Source organism: Mustela nigripes, chromosome 3 (assembly GCF_022355385.1).
Source record: "Mustela nigripes isolate SB6536 chromosome 3, MUSNIG.SB6536, whole genome shotgun sequence".
Lineage (NCBI taxonomy): Eukaryota > Metazoa > Chordata > Mammalia > Carnivora > Mustelidae > Mustela > Mustela nigripes.
Genome location: NC_081559.1, coordinates 39129118 through 39150694, shown reverse-complemented (window position 1 = coordinate 39150694; position 21577 = coordinate 39129118). Strand labels below are relative to the sequence as shown.

The 21577-nt window shown below is 51.9% G+C and overlaps 1 protein-coding gene across 1 annotated transcript; it reads left to right on the top strand.

Annotated features, from left to right (window-relative positions):
* The first annotated feature begins 13626 nt into the window (after nucleotides 1-13626).
* Nucleotides 13627-17955, top strand: NPPC (natriuretic peptide C). Its single transcript, XM_059392713.1, has 3 exons — nucleotides 13627-13913; nucleotides 14372-14682; nucleotides 17859-17955. Exons 1-2 carry the CDS (start codon nucleotides 13824-13826, stop codon nucleotides 14660-14662), a joined length of 381 nt encoding a protein of 126 aa, XP_059248696.1. The 5' UTR covers nucleotides 13627-13823; the 3' UTR covers nucleotides 14663-14682; nucleotides 17859-17955.
* The last annotated feature ends 3622 nt before the right edge of the window (nucleotides 17956-21577 follow it).

Genomic DNA, 21577 nt, shown 5'->3' with positions numbered 1-21577 from the left:
AGGAAGGAAGGAAGGAAGGAAGGAAGGAAGGAAGGAAGGAAGGAAGGAAGGAAAAGAAACACCAGTGTGACCACAGGCTCCTTTCAGAACACCCATATTATCTATCCTGGTTATTCTCCATGTACTTCCTCACCCCCCAACCCATTCTGATTATTCTCTGTCCTGCTTGGCCAGGGTTCTGGCAGTGGCAGTTTTCAGTGGTTAAAAGTACTATTGAAAGGCCCACCTTTCATGCTCCCAGCTCTCAATCACCCCCTTAGTTCCTTTTACCTTGTGCGTAGCTGTGGAAAGCAAAATGGAGTGACTTGTGTCAGCGGCGGCTGGTGTCTGGAGGTGATGCGGGCAGCCAAGGGCGATGTGGCCAAGACCAGATTCCGCAGAAACCAGCACAGGCTGCTGGCACCCAGAACTGATAACCAGCAGGACCAGAGAAGGTCTGCCAAGGCCTGAGACTGATTAATTAAACTCCTTTAAAATGGGATGATTTTTGCAGCAAACTGTGTCAGACTTTCAAGATGCTGACCCTTCACATCTGACCACGTCAGGCTCTGCCTGATCGACCTCTGAACAGAACAGAGATCTTCCACGTCTTGAACATAACAAACAGCACATGCCAAGAGCCAACACAGACAGGACAGGGGCTCCATGTCAAGTGCACACTCACAGACTGACTTTGTGTTCTGCTTCTTCACTTTCCACCCCCTGTTGTATCTTGGTGGTTGTACAACTTTGTGTTGCACTTTGTGGTGTGGGACGTGTGAGAAGCCACGTTAAACGCACCGTGAAATGTCACTGAGTCTGGAATCCTGAACCTGCTTTACGGTCATGCCGACCTTGGCTTTATGGTCGAACAAAGAGGTGGAAAGATACAACCTGCGTGTGGATGACGTCACAGCATGCGTCGTCTAAGTTCTCCCAGTTAAACCCTCTGAGTTGCCACAAACCCAACTCTCACTGCCCTCCCAGGACTCTTGGGGAATCCTCAGCAGAGAAGTGGTGCCCCAAAATGATGAAATTGGCCATCCTTTCAATAAGGCAGCTGAAGACTGAGCCACGTTTAATCTGACTTAGAAAAATAGAAAAGGGTATCTGGGTGGCTTAGTTGGTTAAGCAACTGCCTTCGGCTCAGATCATGATCCTGGAGTCCTGGGATTGAGTCCCGCATCAGGCTCCCTGCTTGGCAGGGAGTCTGCTTCTCCCTCTGGCCCACCCCCTTCTCATGCTCTCTCTCTCTCTCTACATTCTCTCTTTCTCAAATAAATAAATAAAATCTTTTTTAAAAAATAGAAAGACGTAGCCTTTCTGGTACATTAGAATGGCAGAGCAAATCCACCCAAGTTTGGACCTCTGTGAGCTCTCTCACTTGTCCACCCAGAGCTCCCCTGTCCTCCTCAATATTCTGTGAAGAGATATTAGGTGCATAGGACTGTTTGTTGCCCTCTCCATGACCTTGAGCTCCAGGGACAGAATCACTGAGGGTCTGAGCCTCATATACTCCGGGAGAAGCCCCGTTCTTGACACAGATCTAAGGTTGATGCCTTAACCCTACAGATTCCTGATCCAGGCTGTTTCGGTTAGAAAGGGAGTCAGTGATCAGAGATAAGATTGGGTAGGATAAAGCTGTTGGATTCTGCCCTTCCTTCTCATTAAGTTGTGTTTGAATAACTTCATATCGTTTTCTGGATAAGCTGGTTACTCATGACTCCCAGCAGCAAGCCACAGTTGCTTTAATGATTGTGGTGATTGGTAACACCTGCTTTAAATTTTTTCCTGTTAAAAAAAATAAAGCTGACTCTCCCTCACACCTTTGTAAATCCCAGTTATAAAAATGTACACATACAAAGTTCCATAAAAGTACTGGAGGAAAAAATAGGCGATGTTTATTTAATCTTGGGAAGTAAAGGGGCGGGTCTTTCTAAAAAGGATACAAAAGCAAAAAACCATAAAAAATACAATGGGTTATGGGGCACCTGGTTCACTTGGTTGGTTAAGCATCTGACTCTTGATCTCAGCTCAGGTCTTGATCTCAGAGTTGTGAGTTCAAGCCACACATTGGGCTCTACACTGGGCATTTTAGAATGAAGGGTTTGACTATATAAAAATTATTATCCACACTCACAGACTGACTTTGTGTTCTGCTTCTTCACTTTCCACCCCCTGTTGTATCTTGGTGGTTGTACAACTTTGTGTTGCACTTTGTGGTGTGGGACGTGTGAGAAGCCACGTTAAACGCACCGTGAAATGTCACTGAGTCTGGAATCCTTTGACACATTAACTTGGTAATGAAAAGCAGGTTATGTAGTACTCAGGAAAAAAAAAACATTTTCATTTTTAAAGAGGTAGAATAAAATAAAAACTTTCATATTTTTAAATAATATTACAATGTCCGGGACCTACTTAGGGGAATGGGCCCCTGGGAAGTCGGTCCCCTGCAGCCCCTGAGCTGGAAGGTACCAAACTGCTTTCTGTGGAAAGGTTGACTCCCTCTGGTACTTCCCTGGGTTTAACCAGCTTTAGTGACAGAACCCAGAGACAATGCCCATGAGCAGCTCTAGGCTGGCCACCTTATGCACAACAGGAAAGACATCTCTTTCCTGTCAGTTCCAGGTGAGGGAAAAAAAAAATCCCTGGGCTTGGCTGGGTCACATGCTGATCCTTGAATCCATCATGTGGCTGGAGGGATGCCACCTATTATAGACAATTGTTGTTCTTCCGTTCCCAAGACTCCTTTCTCTTCTCCCTTTGGTAACAGTTACCAGATTTCCTTTGGAGACCCATTCTGTCCTCATTCCCCGGGGCTGTCTGAGGCTGCCAATCTCTATACCCCACCTCTAGGTCCCAGACAAGAGCACTTGAGCTAACACTGGCCAACCCATGAAAAACCATCTTCTTGGCCACAACGACTGGGGACACAAATGAAACAGGACCAGTCCCAGTTAGTCCTTCTGTAAGATCCTGTCTAGACACTAGAGGAAGAAATCTGAGGGCATCTCCGCCTCACTTCCATTCCCTGACACGTGGAGAGAAATCCCCTGCAGTGGGAGAGAATGGATCAGCTACTAGCATCCCCCTCCCTAGACTTCCCAGTGTTGCAAATGATAAAGTCCTTGGTAGGTTGAGTTGGGTTTCTGCCATGGACAGGTTCAGAGGCCTGGACCTGGTGAGATCTGAACCACATGCCTGCATTGATGATCAGAGAAATGTGTCACTGAGACTGGCATACCTTAATAAAACCACAGGGAGTAGAGGAGAGTTCCCCAGAGAAGGGGCTATTATACGGGACAGCGCAAACAGTCATGGCAAATGAGTACTGAAACATCACTGATCAAATAACAAGGGGCTTACATACTATACTCTGTACTTACAAAGAATAGCCTTATGTTTAAGTTCCCATGAAATATTTACAAAAATAATATATATTCAGAGGCACCTGGATGGTTCACTCAGTTAAGTGTCTGGCTCTTGATCTCAGCTAGGTCTTGATCTCAGGGTTTCAAGTTCAAGCCCCACATTGGGCTCCAAGCATAGGGTGAAACCTACTTTAAAAAAAAAAAATACATATACATTCAAGTACAATGAAAATCCCAGTAAAATCCAAGTCCCAGAAATATAAGTTTTAGTCTCAGACCACAATGCAATAAAATTATATATTTATAAGGAATTCTACACCTGAATCCAATTTTACCATATATGTTAACTAGAATTTAAATAAAAACTTGAAATAAAAAATAAAATAAAAACCCATAAGAATATTTCATATCAAAGTAAAATACAACCAATTAACATTAAAATTAATCTTATAAAAGTTTATAAAGTAATAACCACATTTATATAGAAAAACAACTATTCAGGAACTTTTTTTTTTCACTTTAGGGCAAGACCAGGAGAATACCGACGAGTCTATAGAACATACATAGCAGTTGTCAAAACTTTATGGTGGAACAGATATGAACAAATATAGAGATGGGTTATACAGAACAAATATATTTTAATGTAATATATAACAAAGCAAGTGAAAACTGTAAAACGATGACAGAAGTAATTCTCTCTACATTCATACGGGAAATGGATAATAAGGTCAGGTGAATAACGAATCCTTACTCATAACATTTACTACAGAACATTCCAGACGGGTTAAAGTTAAATCTTCACATGCATGCACACATAGAGCCATTAAAAAAAAAAACCCACAACAGAAGAATAGAAAAACATAGGCTCACTCAACCTACTGACATATGGGTGTCAAGACCGAGTGTGGGTTTCAGAGCAGACAGAATTCTGGGTTTCACTCCTATCCAAGGTGCTTACTCAAATACTTACTCTCTAAGCTCAGTTTCCTATCTGTTTTCCTGCCTGATGTAGGTAAAAAGACCCAATTCACAAGCACCAAAACCACTTCATGGTATGCACTTTGAGCCCCTGCAGTAGATTTTTCCAGTCTGGGTGCTAGGGACACAGTGGGGGATCTCTGGGACAGATGCCCCTGGGGAGAAAGCTCCAAGTGAAGGAACTGTCCAAGCATGTAATTAAAGGGAAGTATGGGAGGCAATGAGACCAGAATACATTTTTTAAATTTGTAAACGTCTGAATATAAATTCAGATTTAAAGAAAAGCAACGGAGTGGAGAACACTCTAGAGTGTCTAAAAAAATAATAATATCAAGATATTTAATAAGCTGATAAAAGTCTTATTGAAAGCCCTTAGAAATTAGAGGAAGACGACTTAAAGCCACTTGGAGGCTCTTGGGCAAATGCAATCAAGCTGCAGGATTCGCAGAGGACTGAGAAGAGAAGTCACCAGAATGTACTGCTGACCCAGGGCTGGCACAGAGTCACTAGACACAGAGAGCTCTCATCATCAGATCCTCCACATGGCAATTCCTCTGATGGAAGGAAGGAAGGAAGGAGAAGAGAGTCAGGGAGAGAGAGAAGAGAGGGTAGAGGTAGAAGGAAGGAAGAAGGAAGGACGGAACCAATGGAGGAAGGGAGGGAGGGGAAAAATTCTACTTGCATGGAGATGTTTTTACCTGTGTAATTTGTATATATATACACAGTACTTAAGCACCCCAAATCCTAACTATGGATGATTATATTGCAGACCATGCAGATAGATGGAAAAAATTATACAAAATCGCATTGCAGGGGCACCTGGGTGGCTCAGTGGGTTAAAGCCTCTGCCTTTGGCTCAGGTCATGATCCCAGGGTCCTGGGATCGAGTCCCGCATGGGGCTCTCTGCTCAGCAGGGAGCCTGCTTCCCTTCCTCTCTCTCTGCCCATCTCCTGACTACTTGTGATCTCTGTCTGTCAAATAAATAATAAATAAAATCTTTTTTTTTTAAGATTTTACTTATTTATTTGACACAAAGAGAGAGATCACAAGTAGGCAGAGAGGCAGGCAGGGAGAGGGGGAAGCAGACTCCCCGCTGAGCAGAGAGCCCCATGTGGGGCTCGATCCCAGGACCCTGGGATCATAACCCGAGCCAAAGGCAGAGGCTTTAACCCACTGAGCCACCCAGGAGCCCCAGTAAATAAAATCTTTTTTTAAAAAAATCACATTGCATAAAAAGGTCAATCACAAGATATTAGGTACACTTAGATTTCACCTAGGCACACATTTTGGACAATCTGAAAACTTCGGAAAGTAACAGGCAGATCATGTTATGTTGGTGAAGGCATTTAAACATTTTGATACAGTCGACATTTCTGTTGTTCTTGCTCTGTAACACTGGGTAATTATTCTATACACCCTCATGCACAAAGTTGATTAAAACAAAGAACATTCGTCACTCCACCCAAATTAAGCTCGACACAGCCAAGGCCATCTTGAGGCTAGTTTCCGAGCCCCAGTCCGAGGTTTCCAAGCAAGTGAGAGCATGTGTGAAGAGGGCAGAGGCTGGCAGGGGGGCCCCCAGCAGGGGCTCGTCCTGTGGGGCACAGCTGCCCGCAGGGTCCTGGCCTGGCAAGGCCCGGGGAGCGTCTTATCGCATGAGCTCATGTGAAAGCCCCACGCCTCCAGGTCTCCAGCGAACATTTGCCATTCCTTTCCTGTCACCACCCAGCTCTGTGCTTGTGCCCATGAGCTCATAGTCCTGGGCAAGTCCTCCTGGGGTCAGATAACTGCCAGGGGCAGCTCCTTTCCCAGCCTCCTGCCTCTGCCCTATGCCTCCAAGAGACATCGAGCCGTCCCGACTCCCACTCTGCGGTTCCACACACAACAAGGAATTGTGTGAGCTCAGCAGAAGTCTGGGAGCTGGACGGGGCTCTGCCACCCCAGCCCCGGCCTGTGTCCCAGCCTCGCCTTGCTCTGGGAACTACTCAGGCATGGGGACCAGGCAGACCCCCTGGACTCCAGGCCCTGCCCATGTCTGAGCCACTGTCTTGTTTCTGTCTGGGTTCCAGACTCAGCAGTGACCCTGAGCCCCTCACTGCCTCCCAGGTGTGTGGCAGCCTGAGGAAATGCTGGGGGAGGGGAGTCCGTCAGTTGTGATGATCCCCACCTGGAGGTAAAAATGAATGCTCTGTCTGCCCAGGGCGTGTGAGGGAAGGTTTCTCAGCTGCAGGAGAGGTGATTCACACATTCAGTCTTGTCCACGAGGGACCCCTGGGTGCCTGGCCTCCTGCTGCTGGGAATCCAAGGGGGGTCCCTGTGGCCTTTCTCTTGGGGACAGCTGAGAAGTGGATGAACACCCCTCTCCTTGTGTCACCCCTGGCACTGTTCAAACCCATCCCAGCCAGCTCCTGCCTCACACCACCTGACACACGCTGGCCACCCGAGAGGCCTGGTTTCCTGACACTATAGAGCTCTCCATCTCCCAGACCCATGACCACAACGTTCCCAACCCATCTGGCCCACTCCTTTCCAGACCTCCCAGAAACGAATGGGAAGAGGGGACGGTGTGGTTCCAAAGAAACGGCCGCTGACAGATGTGACAAAGGCCCCAGAACTGTGAGCACCCTCCCCCATCTAGAAAACGGCCATGAAGGGGAGAAGAGCTGTGTCCGTTTCTCTGCCAAACAGAACACATTCCCACGGGAGCCCACTCGGCACAGGGTGGAGACAGCTGTTCGTCTCAGCAGATGTTCTCGCGGGAAGCAGGGGCGCTTGCTCCCAAGCCCGAGCCCCATGACTCACTGGAGGCCAGCCAGCTCACTCTGGAGACCTGAGCCGCCTGTTGAGCCCGGTGCATGGCGGCAGGCAGGTCACAGAGCCAGTGGGCTGACTGCTATCTGCCCTCCCTCCCCCGCAAGGCCTAGCCCAGTGCTGCTGGCCTTAAATCCCTGTGCATTTATTAAGCACCTACTGTGGGGCAGGCAGTATGCAAGAAACTGGAACTACTGAGGTGGACATAGGAGTTCCTCAAGAAGCGGACAGAGGATAGCATTAAGACTGTGACAGTGACAGGCTCATGGTGGCATGAAGGGTGTGAGATTCTGTGGCTGGGTGGGCCCCTGTTGACTGTGTCGATCCAGAAGAGAAGTCTACGGGAACCAACAGGCCCAGGGAGAGCCCCGGCACTCAGCAGGATCATCACACCAGAAGATTCCCAGGCCATCCCACATTGTTTCCGAGCCTGCCAGGCTCTTCTGCCAGAAACAAGCCTGCCTTGGAGGCTCTCCTGCCTCCGCAGGCCTCAGAAACCAGTCCTGATGGTCACATATCCTTCTCCATGAGGCTCACTTCCAAAAGGTTCTTGGGAGCCGTCTCAGCCATGCCACCCTAGTCTGACCACTGTGCTGCTGAGCCAGTCCTAGAGAGATGGAAACTTAAGGGGACAAGCAGAAGGGGGCATTGCCAAGACCCATGCAGGGCCTAGCACCTGGAGCTATGCGGCCAGGATGTCCAGAGCACGGTGCTCGATCCCTCTGAGTTCAAGTTCTCTCCGAGGGGAGAAGGAAGGGGTCAGATCCCACTGCCTGGGCTCGATCTGGACACTCTTCTCTGAAACCCTGTCTCCCAGCCCTTCCACCCTCCACTTCTGGCCCACTTGCTGCCCGCTTTCCGGATTTGCTCATAGCACATCACTCACCACGCTGTGTTTCTCTTTGCTCCATGAAACCTATTCTGCCTGAGAAACACATTTGGATTTAATGGGGTAAGAAGGTGCTGAAGTTAGAAATATTTGCTTCATTTAGTAATACATATGAGCATATGTCACATTCATTTTACTGAAAGGAACACTCCCCCACCAGGCTGTGAGCTAAGATCAGGAGCTGTCTGATTCTATAGAATCAGGGTGATAGTTTTAATCATCCCACAAAATACTTCACGGCATGATTTTCTAAGACAACATGCCCTGCACAGTCGGCCTTGACCCAGTCATTAAACATTGTCCTGATGACCCCCTCCACTATTTCCATAGAGGAACTACTCTAGTCCCTCCTAATTGTGCTTCTCTACACGTTGTCCCCTTTGTCCTTCTATCTATCTCTGAAGGTTCATGACCAAGAACCCCAGATAACCTCACCCTCCCATGAGGGGCTGACTGGGGGAGTTATGGAGCTCTGGCAGATGGTTATTCCAGGAATGAAGTGTTGGAGTCAAGCAGTGGGCACCGAGGGCAAGGGTTGCCCTGGGGATCATTCAGGGAACTTACCTGAAAGCAACAGAAACAGATTGGCTGAGTAAAGTAGAAGAGGGATTTATCAAAGGGTATTGGGCAGTCTGAGAAGGCTTGGAAACAGCTCATCCAGGACCAGTCAGGCGGCAGAGTGGGTCTGATGAGGCTTTCCACGTTGCTCCTGGCCACCAACATTTATGATAACACTGTGTCAGTACCCCGACCCAGGACGGTAGCCATTGGGTGTGACTAAGAGCATTCTGTGGGGGCTGGCTTCTCCGAGACAACAGGTACCAATTTAAGACCTAGGATACCGAACCATCTTTGGCTCAGAAGGGCCCTTGCCATAAACTCCCTGCTCACTTTCTCAGGAATTAGGCTTTAGCCTCTGCTCCCTTGCCTGCCTGTTCAAACCCACATGGGGAGCAGTTGTTCCCCCCAGGGAACTGAGCCTATCTATTGTGGCTCTCCATCAACCCTGTCTTTTACTTTTGGAAAAGAAAAAAATAAATAAATAAAAGGAGGGATAAACTCTGACGTCATAGGCTTGCGTAGGACAGCAGGGTTGGAGGCCATCTGGAGCAGGTGCTGGCAGAGCCCCTGGGAAAGAAGAAGGAGGGCAGCTGGCTCATCAGGTGGGGGTGTCCTGGGGTCAGACAAAGACCTCATGGCACCATTAGGTTAAGCTTTCCTGGAATTTCTGGCCAAGGACGGATGGATAACACTTCCTTGGCCTCTAGCTCCTGTCTTAAGGCCAGGCCCTGTAGGTGGAGGACTCCTAGAGGAGGCACCAAGCCCAAGTAGACCCGGCCAAGCTTTGGTCTCTATGTCCACTGTGGGTCTCCACCACCAAGCAGTCCTGGGGGAGTCTCAGAGGCCCAGGGTCTCCCCCCTTCCCCGGGGGGAGTGTTTGTGCCGTGACATTCAGATTCCTCTGCTGCCCCAGCTGCTCATCCCGCCTTTGTCTAGGGGTTGGAAGCCTCTTGTCAGGCCTCCGGATTCACTCTGCCCTCCCCACCCCCTCCCCGCCACCCCATCCAGGAGGCAAGCACAGATTCTTCACAATTACAGGTGGTGAAACTGAAGGCCCAGAGCAGTGATGGGACCTGGCCAAGGTCCCGCTGAAGTTTCCCTGCCCGGCCTCAGTAAGATCTGCTCACCGCCTGTTCAGTGTCCTCTCTGGGAAGTTATGCAGCTGGAAGGAGGCCCCTGGGATGAAATAATCGCAGAGAAAACAGATGGGCTGCTGAGGATTCCTCCCTTCCTCTGGGAGCCTGAGAAGCCTCCCCCTTTGCCCCAGTGCCGGGAGGGGGCGCTGTTCCACAGAGAGCGGGTTCCCACCTCTTGGGTGGAGAGCTGGGCAATCTCGTCTTAACTACCCTGTCCCCAGCCTCAGAGAAGCCCTTCCGCACACCTTTCTCACCCGGGGAATACTGATCAAGGCCCTCTTCATGTTCCAAAGGGTCTTGCTAGCCAAGCAGACACCAGCTGTCCCAAGGAAGTGCCCTCGCCTTCATGGAGGAGAAAAAGGGAAATGGGAGTCTTTTCTCTCCATGTCCCCACCTTTCAGAGGTCCAGGAGGGAGAAGAGGGTCCCAGCAGCGTGACTCTCAGATGCTTAGTGTTTGGCACACTTCAGCCTGACTCTGACTTTCCCCAGTTCCTGTTCCCTCTCTATCCACCCCCCCCCCAACTGACCACTCTCCCTCCGCCTCATCTTTCATGCCTGCCTCCGCCCCCAAACTTGCTTTTCCTCCCCACCCTCCAGAGCACAATAGGCTTTCACCCTTGCCAGACAAGCCCTTCCCCCTCTTTATTACGAATGCCTCCAAAACCTACCTCTGCTGACTTGCCAGGGTCCCAAGCCTGCTTCCTCTGGATTTGAAGCCCCCACTTTCCCAGAGGTTAAGTAGGCAGGGCTCTGCAACACCTAGGGGCTCCCCTCCCACTTCCTTCCGTTTCAAGGACTCACCCTTTGGGGAGGCCGCTCCTTGTTTGTTTTTCCTATACTGCACCCCACTAAGCCTGGGTGTGCTCCACAGTTAGCCCACAGGGAGCCAAGGCCTCTCCTCCTGCCTGCCAGGTCCTTTCTTCGTTTAGCGCAGACTTTTTCTTTCCAGGAAGCCCTTCCTGCTAGCCCAAGTTGGGGGAGAGGGGATGCTGCCCTCCCTCCCCACCATGTCCTTTTCTGCCTATAAAGCTAGTGACTGTTTCCAGGGGTCCTTCTCTGCGGGGATGGGACCCCGCAGGCTTCCCCGGTGCTCAGTGGATACCTGGGGAATCAGTGGGTGGATAAGTGATACGCGGCAGGATTCCCTACAGAACTGCCAGACCTCTGAGTGGCCTTTTCTCTCTCGCCATCAGGAGGGGTTTTCACACTGAGCATTCAATAAAAGGCCGCAAACAGCTCCTGTTCCGCTGCTCAGTGGGTCCAGCTTTCCCAGGCCTGGCCCCCTGGGGCCAGAGCAGAAAAGGTAGACCTTAGGAGGGAAAAGCAGAAAGGAGGAACCTGAGTCCCCATTCTTTTTTTTTTTTTTTTTAAGATTTTTATTTATTTATTTGATAGACAGAGAGAGATCACAAGTAGGCAGAGAGGCAGGTGGAGAGAGGGGGGAAGCAGGCTCCCTGCTGAGCAGAGAGCCCAATGTGGGGCTCCATCCTAGGATCCTGGGATCATGACCTGAGCCGAAGGCAGAGGCTTAAACCACTGAGCCACCCAGGCGCCCCGCTGAGTCCCCATTCTTGACCCAGGAAGGAGGGAGCTTCCTCTGCATTTCACTGTGGGAGGAACCCAAGGGAATGACCCGCTGACTACCTCCTTTCCTGAAGGTTCCTCTAGCCTAGTCCTGGAACTGCTATCCATCCCACCTTCCAGGCCCCAGCTAAGCAGCAGCGGCTCCCTGGCCTGCCCCAGGGAAGCCTCACTCCACAAGGTGACCGTCCCAGGATCTGGTCTGCAGCAAATGACCATAGCCCAGTGGTCAGTGCTGGGAGCTCACCAGAAGATCCTGCTTCCTAAGAGGGGAAGTAGAGTCTGAGAGTCTGCCCACATGGGGCGGGGTTGGGTGAGGTTGGTTTATTTAATTTAGTCTCAAAGCTCAAAGAAAGGGGAGACTTAGTACAGCTGTCACCAAGTACATCCAAGACATACAAAAGACAAGAAGAACCAGCCTACAGATATTGAGACAGAAGGAGGTAACCATTGCGCACCAGAAGCTTCCAACCTGTCCTTAATAAGAGGTTTCAGAGGTAGCTGTTGTCCCCTGGAAATGAGCCCCATGCCTGGTCCTAGTCAATTCTGCCCAGCTCTTTAAAAATGTGTAAATAAAGCAAATCCAGAGAAGTTCCAGATTGGTAATATTCTCCTCTGATCAGTAGGCATAGAGGAGAGAAGACCTTCATCGCCCACCCAGAAATCCCTCTCTCTTTCCCCCTTCTTGCTCCTCAAATGAAAGAGCAGTGCCACTCTATGGGTGTTATCATGGAGCAGCAATGGGGGGGGGGGGTTGCATGGAAGTGGGAATCAACTCACCAGGATTCCCAAAGGATGCCCTATCAATGTCTGAATCCTCTTCCAGGCTCAGAAATTACGCTACCCCAAACTCAGACCTTGGGTGCAGGTTATTTCCAACTCAAAGGGACCTTGGACTCCGTGGGTCTGCAGTGCCAGATGGGAAGGAGAGAGCCTGAAAGGACAGTTGTGCCAATGCTTCCTGCATCTAGGCCCAGGCCAGCTGTGGGAAGTACCCACGTGGCACCTGATTCCCCCTGCCCTTCTTGAAGACCACTGCCCTTCACCTGGGACAGAGCTTCCTCTTCCTGAAATAGCTCATCCAGGCACCTACCTCTGGCTCTGGTCCTCGAGCTTCGGGACCACCTCCAGGCCCCTGTTGTGTGCTCTCCAGCAGAATCCTGCTGAGGGGGCAATGGAATCATACATTTCTGCACCCCACTTAATTCTTGAGGCTCCTGGCTCTCTGCCCCCACGGCCCATCCTCAAAGGACTCCTCTGAGCCCAAGGCACCAAGACACCCTGCCCCAGGAGAGGGGGTTGTGAGCAGCTGGTATAGGTGACTTTGTCCTGACAGCTTTGACACCGACCTATATAAGCCTGAAAAAAAATGAAGGCAACCGCCTGCCACAGTTTTCGGAAGCCATACTGGGTTCCAGGCTGGGTGAAGCTCCCTCCCCAGCCCGTGCAGGTGCATAGGACATGGCAGCGAACCTGCTCCCTGCTCGCGCTGCGGTTCCTCGTATAGGTGCAGACAGGCCCTGGCGCACACCCCTGAGTGCACACGGAAGCCATCTGCCTGGTCAGACCTTGGGCGGTTCTGGGCGGCGGACCCAGGCTGAACGCGAACTTACAGCCCCAGAACAGGACAGAATGCTACCGCACACACGCCCCAGCACTAGTATCTTGCGCCTGCCCTCTTAGCCCATCTCGTTCGCGAGTCACTCTCCGACACAAGCGAAAAGCTTGCACTCTCCGGTGTAGGACTTGCGCTCCCCCCTGCGGCCCCCGGGCAAACCTCGCTCTTCCTGAGCCTCCCGCCCAGACCTCCGCCCCATCCTCTGCCTTCCTAACTTAAAGACGTCGGTGCGATCTGAACTTCCGAGTAGGTGAAAGGTGGAGCCACAGTACCAGGCCTGTGCCTGTCTGGTACCCAGGGAAGAGTTTGGCAACAAGACAGATCTGCGTGGATTTCCGGCTGGGCCAACTTTCCGGCTGTGTGGCTTTGGGCAAGTGACTTAGTTCCTCTGAGCCTGTCTTTGCACCTGCAAAAAGGGAAACTGATCTCTTCTAGGGAGAGGGCATGCGTTGAGGTCCAAGCGTGTGTCCAGGGCACCGGGAGCACCAACGCTTGCCATGCCTGGCATGCGCTCGCTGCAAATGGAGTTCCCTGTGCGCGCCGCCTTGCAGCCTCGAGTGCGGCGGGAGAGAGCTGGCGGATCCGCGGGATCCCTCGGGGGTGGAATGTAGGTGGGGGCAGTGGGGAGCCCCCGCGGCCCCCTCTGGGCCCTCGGCGCGCGTGCCATTGGCCCGGGCGGCGGGGTGGGCGGGAGGATGACATCAGCGGCAGGTTGGATTATAAAGGCGCGAGCGGAGCCGCGGGCTCAGAGCGCACCCAGCCGGCGCCGCGCAACACTGGGACTCGCGCCCACACCGCAGCCCGGCTAGCCTGCTCCGCGCTCGCCTGCCTGCCTGCCCGCGGTACCCCGTGCGCCCTCGCTGCCGCCGGTCTGCGCCCCTCGACCCCACCAGCACCATGCACCTCTCCCAGCTGCTGGCCTGCGCCCTGCTGCTCACGCTACTCTCGCTCCGGCCCTCTGAAGCCAAGCCCGGGGCACCGCCGAAGGTGGGTGCTGTTGCACGGACATCGGGACTGTGAGGGGCCATGGGAGGGCCGGGGGCATAGGAGGACGCGGCGCACAAGACGGAGCAGAGGGCGGGAAGATGGCCCTCTTCTCTGAGCTGTGCGAGGGTGAGAGCCGGGGAGCCCTCCAAACCAACTTGGGGGGTCTACGTCCCCAGCCTCGGGAATGTCGACAGATGCGCAGCTCCTGCCCCAGTGTGGCCAGTCCGGCAGGGACTAAAGACGGGAGGGCAAGGGGCTCCCCGAAGGAGCGTACAACGGCGGCTGCGTGGCAGGTGGATGCCGCGCCGAGCTGTCCGGAAGCTGTGGGGGCGCGCTCAGGGCTCCGAAGGGACAAAACGCGCTGGCGGGCGCTTCGGGCTGGAGCATCAGGGGTCCCGCAAAGTACCTCGCGCTGCCGCCGGGCGTCCCTTCACCTGCCCGCCCTTTCCCTCGGACAGGTCCCGCGAACTCCGCCGGGGGAGGAGCTGGCGGAGCCCCAGGCTGCGGGAGGCAGTCAGAAGAAGGGGGACAAAACTCCCGGGGGCGGCGGCGCCAACCTCAAGGGCGACCGGTCGCGACTGCTCCGCGACCTGCGCGTGGACACCAAGTCGCGGGCGGCGTGGGCCCGCCTTCTGCATGAGCACCCCAACGCGCGCAAATACAAAGGAGGCAACAAGAAGGGCTTGTCCAAGGGCTGCTTCGGCCTCAAGCTGGACCGGATCGGCTCCATGAGCGGCTTGGGATGTTAGTGCGGCGACCCCTGGCGGCGGTGAGTACCACCAACCCTGGCCTCCGGGAGCTTGTGCACACCTAGCTCCCCCGCGGCGTCCCCCAGAACCCAGCCTGAACCCCCGCCCGCAGGCCAGTTCCTCTCTGATGCCCTGGCGTTGGGATCGTTCCGCCTCCCAATCGACCTTTGGAGGAGAGCCAGGCGATCCCGGTACGAGAACGAGTGTGTGTGCGAGGCATTTGCCCCCAACCCCATTTACCATCCCATTTTACAGATGAAGAAAGCGAGGGATAAAGCGGTCTTTGGGAAGGTCAGAAATGGCCCAACACGGATGAACCCACCTTAGTTCCTTTAGAGAGGCAGAGACAACTTGGTGGGGTCATGTCCACCTCCAAACCATAAGCCAACCAGCAGAACTGGTCTCCATTGGCCATTTGAGGGTATCAAGGGGAGATGGTGGGTTTGTGGGAGCAGAAAAGGGAGGGCATACACACAAGCAGAGGGTAAGTTTATCTACCAGCCTTTGGTATCCTGGTGCCCAGGCATCAGGCAGCCTGCAGGTCAGGACTGCTTCCCCAGTTGAACTTGGGCATATCTGGAGAAATACTCACCCCTTCACAATAGAGAGAATAGCCCTCTGTCCGCATCACCAGGATCCCCTTCTGCCCCAGGGCTTTCTGACCCTTCTTCCATCTCTAAGCCCTGGCTGTGAGCAGACCGGTCTGTCCAGGGTGCTGATGCTGCTTGCTGCCTGAGAGATTTCCGCATGGAAAATCAGTGTTTGTGGCATTATTTCAGGGCAGGGAAAAAGACTAAAATAAATCCCCCCCCAAACTGGACCTAAACATGTCCCAAACTGAGCTCCTCACTGTCTCCCTGCCTCCACCATGCTCGGGACCCCAGTTTCTGGTGTGGCCTCCTCACCCTCTACCAGGGCTGGAAACCCCCGTGCTCCCTTCTGCCCCTGCCGGGTGCTGCCTCCTGGCAGTGTTGCAAAGGTCCTCCCCGCCTCCCCTCTCCTGTCCCATCCTGCTGGCTACCAGTTCTTACCCAGAAACAGAGCCCACCTCTGAAGTTGACATTCAGGTGCTTTAGGATCTCTTTTTGGTCTCCAGCCTTTTCCAGCGGCCTGGCTGCTACCAATCTGGATTGCACAGCTGTCTGTCCCCCTCGGAGACCACGGGGAGGCGGCTCTCTTACCCAAAAGGCCTTGTCAGCATCCACACTGTCTTCCCCCAGAGGGCAAAGAGAGCACCCCTCTTTGAAGCTCTCCAGCCTTTTTGACAACACAGAAACCTTTTCCACCTAAGCTGTAGTTGCTTGGAAACCTACTTAGCTCCCCCAGATGAACTCATGAGCAACTTCAGGGCCAAGTGCTAGCCTAAGGTGATCTGAAACACATGCCACCCCCAAAGAGGCTCCGAAAAATGTTTGTCAATGACCAGAGAAACATGCCCCTCCCCCCAGCTTAGGGGCACCCCTCTCCCATCCGCTTTGGGCTTTAGCAGGGTTTCTCATCCATACAGCCAGACTTGACTGTGTGCCCCTCCCCCCCATTTCTGCAGGGGCTTCATTTATCTGAGTTCTTGACTCACCCCTGCCCAGGAAGAGGCGATTCTGGCCTGTAGTGGCGTCCATTGTCATGGCTTTGCTCTCCTCTGCCCTGTCTTAACAATGAAGTGATGGAGCCACAGGCCTCATAATTTCAGTTTACTCTGCGATCTAAGCACCAACCTCAAGCTTTAGAATCTAAACAAATGTTACTCAACAGGTTAGCGGGAGACAAGATGAGGAAGGGGGCCTGGAAAGTGTCTGGCAGGCACATTCCAGTAGGGTCCTTGGCTTTGGGCATTGCCGTCTCAGGGTGCCAAGTGATTGTCCAGCGGGTGGGGAGGAGCTGGGGAGGAGGCAGTTTGCTAGGACGTCTCAGCCCCTTTGACCAGGGAGATTTGTCAACCCCCCAGAAGTTCTGTCCTTTAGCTGAACAGCCACCTTCCTCACCTTAACCTTCCCAGCCCCAGCCTCACGCCACAGCTGTCACAAAAAGACAGCATCCTTCCTGCCACCGGCAGCCTCCTAGCGGAGGTGACCAGGGCAGCCTACTATCTCAGCTTCAAAGAGAGAGACAGCTTAGATTTTTCATATCAATGAAAACTCGTCCCAGGCTATGACCACTTCTTCACTCAGGAGTTGACTTTGACTCTAAGCAGCCACCATAATGACTGTCGCTGATGGTTATAGTCTTGATTATAAAATTCTAATGACAGAGACGGAGTGTGGCCGATGCCTGAATGAACACCTTGCCCAGGAGCCCCAGGGACATCACAGATATCTATCATCTGTTTAAACACATGAGACACCCAGAGACGGGAGGTGAGGGACAGTTCACCAAGACCCAGGGTCCCTCTGTGTGTGCTGTCCTCTGGGAGGGCACCGTCTCAGGGCGACTCCTTCCTCGGGCCACACAGCACCCACACGCCCATTAGCAGAGACCTGGTAGAACCCTCAACAAAGGACTCAACTCTCAACCCAGCGAACCCAGTATGACCATTCTTTGTCCCAGGGCTGGCGTGAGACTCCGTTTCCTCTGCGTCCAATGGGGACCCTTTGTGAGGTGCAGAGAGCTGGAGAAGGAAGTGCTATTTAATGAGGGGCAGCTGTGACCCAGACACTCGGCCAATGCCCAAAGTGTGGCCCCCTGTTGAATCTTAAAGCCGGCCCTGGGAGGTGGCTATTATCCCATTTTATGGGTGAGGAAAGCGATACTCAAAGCTATCCTGGGCCATCCAGGAAGTTCATGTCAGAGTTGGGATTCGAGCCCAGAACTCCCAACTCCTCAGATGTTTGTCTTCCCCTTTCCTCTGCTGTCACACAGACACAGAAAGCACCCCGAGGAGGGTTTGTGTCAGAGCAAAAAAAAAGGGACGAGAGCATTGTTACTCTCCTCCCCTTCCTGTGCCTCACCCAGTGCCATGGGCCAGGCCTGCAGGGACACTGAGGGGGAGGAGGGCTGGAAGACATCCTCCGTCCACCTGTCCTGGGGCAGGAAGAGCCAAAGACACAGCAGGAGGTGAGGGGAGGGCCAGAGGGGAGCCCCTTCCCACCCCCCCCCAGTCAGTCCAGGTGGGACGCTGCTTCCCACTGCCGTGGAAAAGGGACTGTCCTGCAGGTTGGGCTTTCTCAGCTAAGTGTCCCATATCCCCTCTGTGTTTCAGGATCGGGAACTTGCTCCGTTTTGCTGAGGTCATTCTTGGTCATCAGCCATCTGGAAACCCCTCCAACATAATGTGGCTTTTACATTTCTTTCTTTCTTTCTTTTCTTTTTTATTTTTTTCCTGGTACTGGGAATACACAACACCAGCTGTTTTATTATTATTTGGGAAGGGGGGTATGATTTTATTGTTTGTCTGTTTTTTGAAAATGAAAAATAAAAAGTTATATATTATATATATATATTATATACATGCAACACACACACCTGCACGATCGTGATGACAAGGGGCAGTTTTGAAGAGACTGACAAAACCAGCTGTAAAACGTTGCTGTTTGTAAATTCATGTCATGCATAAATGTATTTATGTTGTAAAGCTATTTATATTGTTTATAAAGAGATATTTATAAAAATTTTATTTATGTAACTAAATGAAAGAAGTCAATCATTGTAATGTTTTTGTCTTAACTAGTGGAAAAATGTAAAAAAAAAAAAAGTCATTCCATGAACATCTTGAAAACTGTCTTTATTTACTTACCGCATTTGTTTTTTTAAGATATTAGAGTGAGGAAGAGAGGGAATGTGAAGAGAAGGCTTTTGCCTTTCTTCCGTCCCGCTGTGGGTTCAACCAGCCTCCCAGTTCTGGATTTGTTTGTATCAGAATGCCCTGGGGATCTTGGGGAGGCTGGGTGGCTCCTCGGTAGGTTAAATGTCTGCCTTCAGCTCAGGTCATGATCCCAGGGTCCTGGGATCAAGCCCCATGTTGGGTTCCCTGCTCAGTGGGGAGCCTGCTTCTTCTCCCTCTCCGTCTTCCCCTATCCACTCATGCTCTCTCTCTCTCTCCTCCCTCTCTCTCAAATAAATAACTAAAATCTTAAAAAAAAAAAAAAAAGATCCTGGGGATCTTGTTAAAAGTAAAGACTCCTTACCCTACCAGTCCCTGATTGACTGAATCTGAGCCCCCAGGGTGGGGGGGATAGCACTCGCCACATACATTTTGTCTCTGGTGATTCTGACCAGTTTGGCCAGGTCGGGAGGCTCTGCTCAGAGCTCTTCACAGCTGAGAAGTCAGAAGCTGTGAATTAAACTAAGATGGAATTTAGCTGACTGAGGGTCCTCTAATTCTACTCCATCTTCTCTCTGTTAGGAGAGGAGGGAAAGACTGGAAACTTCCCTCCTGTTTGGAGAGATTCGGGTTTCTGTGTAGGTTGCAGAATTGGCCAGGTTACCGTGTGAACGTTCGTGCACAAACGCAAAAGGTGGGTCATTTGATCTCAGAGTGAATGTCATGGTCAACAGGGACAGAGGCCGAAGTCCTCAGAGAGCGAGGAGGTGTGAGCTTCTGTGTCCGCACAGTCCGCTTGCTTTGCCGGTGGTCATGGTGTGTCTCGTCATGTGAAGCTGCCAGCAGTTATGCCTCTGTCCTGGGCAGCCTGACTGTGACATGAATATTTAGAATCTCTTGGCCTGAAACCTGCCAGAAAATCAAATAACTCCAAGGTCATCTCATCTCATCCTCGACATAGTGACCCCTACCATCTGTCTTCTGTCCCCTATTTGGTGAGAGCAGGGACGAAAAGAAACTTTGGGGCTGGTTATGTCAGCTGGGGATATATATGACAACCCTGCTCAGGGGAACTGAGACAGCATGGCCCTGACGTCACAGGTCGGCAGACCTGGCTGAGTTGTTGCCCTGGAAAACCGGCATGTGGGCAAGGAGACCAGGGCACCCAGCCTTTGATCTGAACAGGCCTCTGAACTCCATCCTTCCTTCTCTGCTGCTGCAGGCTCTCAGGACAACCCAGTGACCTTGTCCAGGTGAGAAAACTGTTTTTAAGATAGGTTCCAGCTTCAGAAGGTTAGGGACCTTCCCACCACCCCCTCAACTTCCACCTCTGCCTGGGGAGTGGGGTGCTGCTATTCGAGGGCATGGCTGGCTTCCTCGGTCTCACCCCACCTCTGCAGCTCAGAACTCAGAACGTGTCAATGAGGGTGAGGTGTTCCAGTACTCAGGCCTCACCAGTGCCTTGGTTTGCTGTGCTGTCTGCCGACCCCATGGCAGGGGATCCAGAGGGGGGCTGCAGAAGCAGGGAGAACAAGAAGGCAACAGGTACATTGTGGGCTTTGCTGGTGGCGAGGTACATACCTCTCCCCTGAGCCCAAAGACTCAAGCAGGGAGAATTCTGGGATTCAGGGAGTCTTCCAGCTAAAGGTTGGACAGGATCTAGGATGCTGGTAACCCCAAGCCCAAGTACACATGTTTTCCTACCAAGTAGCCCTCACCCACTAATTAGTCCACAAATAGCACGCACAACTCAGTTGTCAGCTTCTGTCCCCACCAGCTGGAAGGCAGTTCCTTGGTCTGTTGGGTGAGGATGTTGTTAGACAGCCTGTCCTCCTTGGCTATCCAAACCTGAAATGCTATGGCTGCTTCCACAGCAGTGACAAGGACATGTCATCCTGGCAGGAATTTCTGCTGAAAAGCCAGGAAGGATAGACAAATATTCCATAAATAATGGGACAAGTTTTGAAACCTTCAGAGATTTCCCCAGGTGGTATTACCCAAGAGTTTCCAATCCTCTTGTCTGGGTCTTGGTCTCCCCCATCTCCACAAGCACCTCGCCTCCAAAGCTGCCTGGGGAACCCGCAGCTTCTGTCCCATGCGGGGCGGCCACGACAGCCAGGACCACGTGGGAGGATTGGTTCCAGAGATATACCATCACTGCACCTGCCGTGGAGGTGATGGGAGCTCTAGGGAGGCAGCCTCTCCAGGTCCTCGGCCAGGCTCATGGTTCCAGGAGTCCACCACCCCTACTCCATGCATCCAAGACGTGGTAGGTCCTCACGTGACAGCCATGACCCCAAAGGGGTGGTCCGAAAGGGACTACATGGGAGCCGGGGTGCTCTGAGGGTAATCGGAGAGACTCAGAGCCTGGAAAGGGGCAGACTAAGGAGCCTGACCCTCTCTTAGGGACCATGTAAGTGGGAAGGGAGCCACAGTCAACGTCACATCAGAAATGGAATTTGACTCGAACAGTTCAAAGGAAGAAGGGACTACTCCATCGCAGAGGTGTGGACAGGTGCCCCCGAGGAGCCAGGGGGTGGCCAGTTCCTCCCCTGGGAGGAAAGGAGAAGCTGTCCCTGAGTTGGAGCTGGGTGGAGGAGTTGTCCTATGGTGGGGTAGGACATGTCCCCAAAACAGGGAGAAATACCCCACCTTCTCCCTTCCTCGCTCCCTTTCCTGCTGGTGCCTGATAGTTTATAGACTGAGGCTGGGAGGTGTTTCTCTCTCAGGCACCTCCATCCTTCCTGATTCTTCCTGATTCTGACATCACATTGTTCGTCAGTCACTTCGGAGAGCTGGGAGTTTGGGTCCTCATGTACACCTTCCTGTGTGGGTGGCCCTCTCCAGAAACAGCTTGGGAGCCAAGAACTGTTGGCCAACGAAGTACATTCAGATTTGCAAGGGGCAGAAGTTTATCTACTTCTGTAATGTTTTTCCCTTTTTTATGGTACCAGGACACAGGCTCTTAATTAATTCCTCTGTTTTGCTATTTTCTGATCTATTTGTGCTTGTATATTTTTTACTTAGTAATGTTATTTATATTGGTTTTGTTAACAATTCCCTGTACCTTTTCTAAATTTGTAACTTAATTTTTGTTTCTGAGTATGGCTGTATTCATATCCCCAAATTTTGATATATGGCATTCTGATTTTATCTTC

Excerpts from the sequence above, each read along its gene's own strand:
- NPPC (XM_059392713.1), top strand. The coding sequence starts at position 13,824 with ATGCACCTCTCCCAGCTGCTGGCCTGCGCCCTGCTGCTCACGCTACTC. Across the intron at positions 13,914-14,371 it reads AGCCCGGGGCACCGCCGAAG|GTCCCGCGAACTCCGCCGGG; the intron begins GTGGGTGCTGTT and ends TCCCTCGGACAG.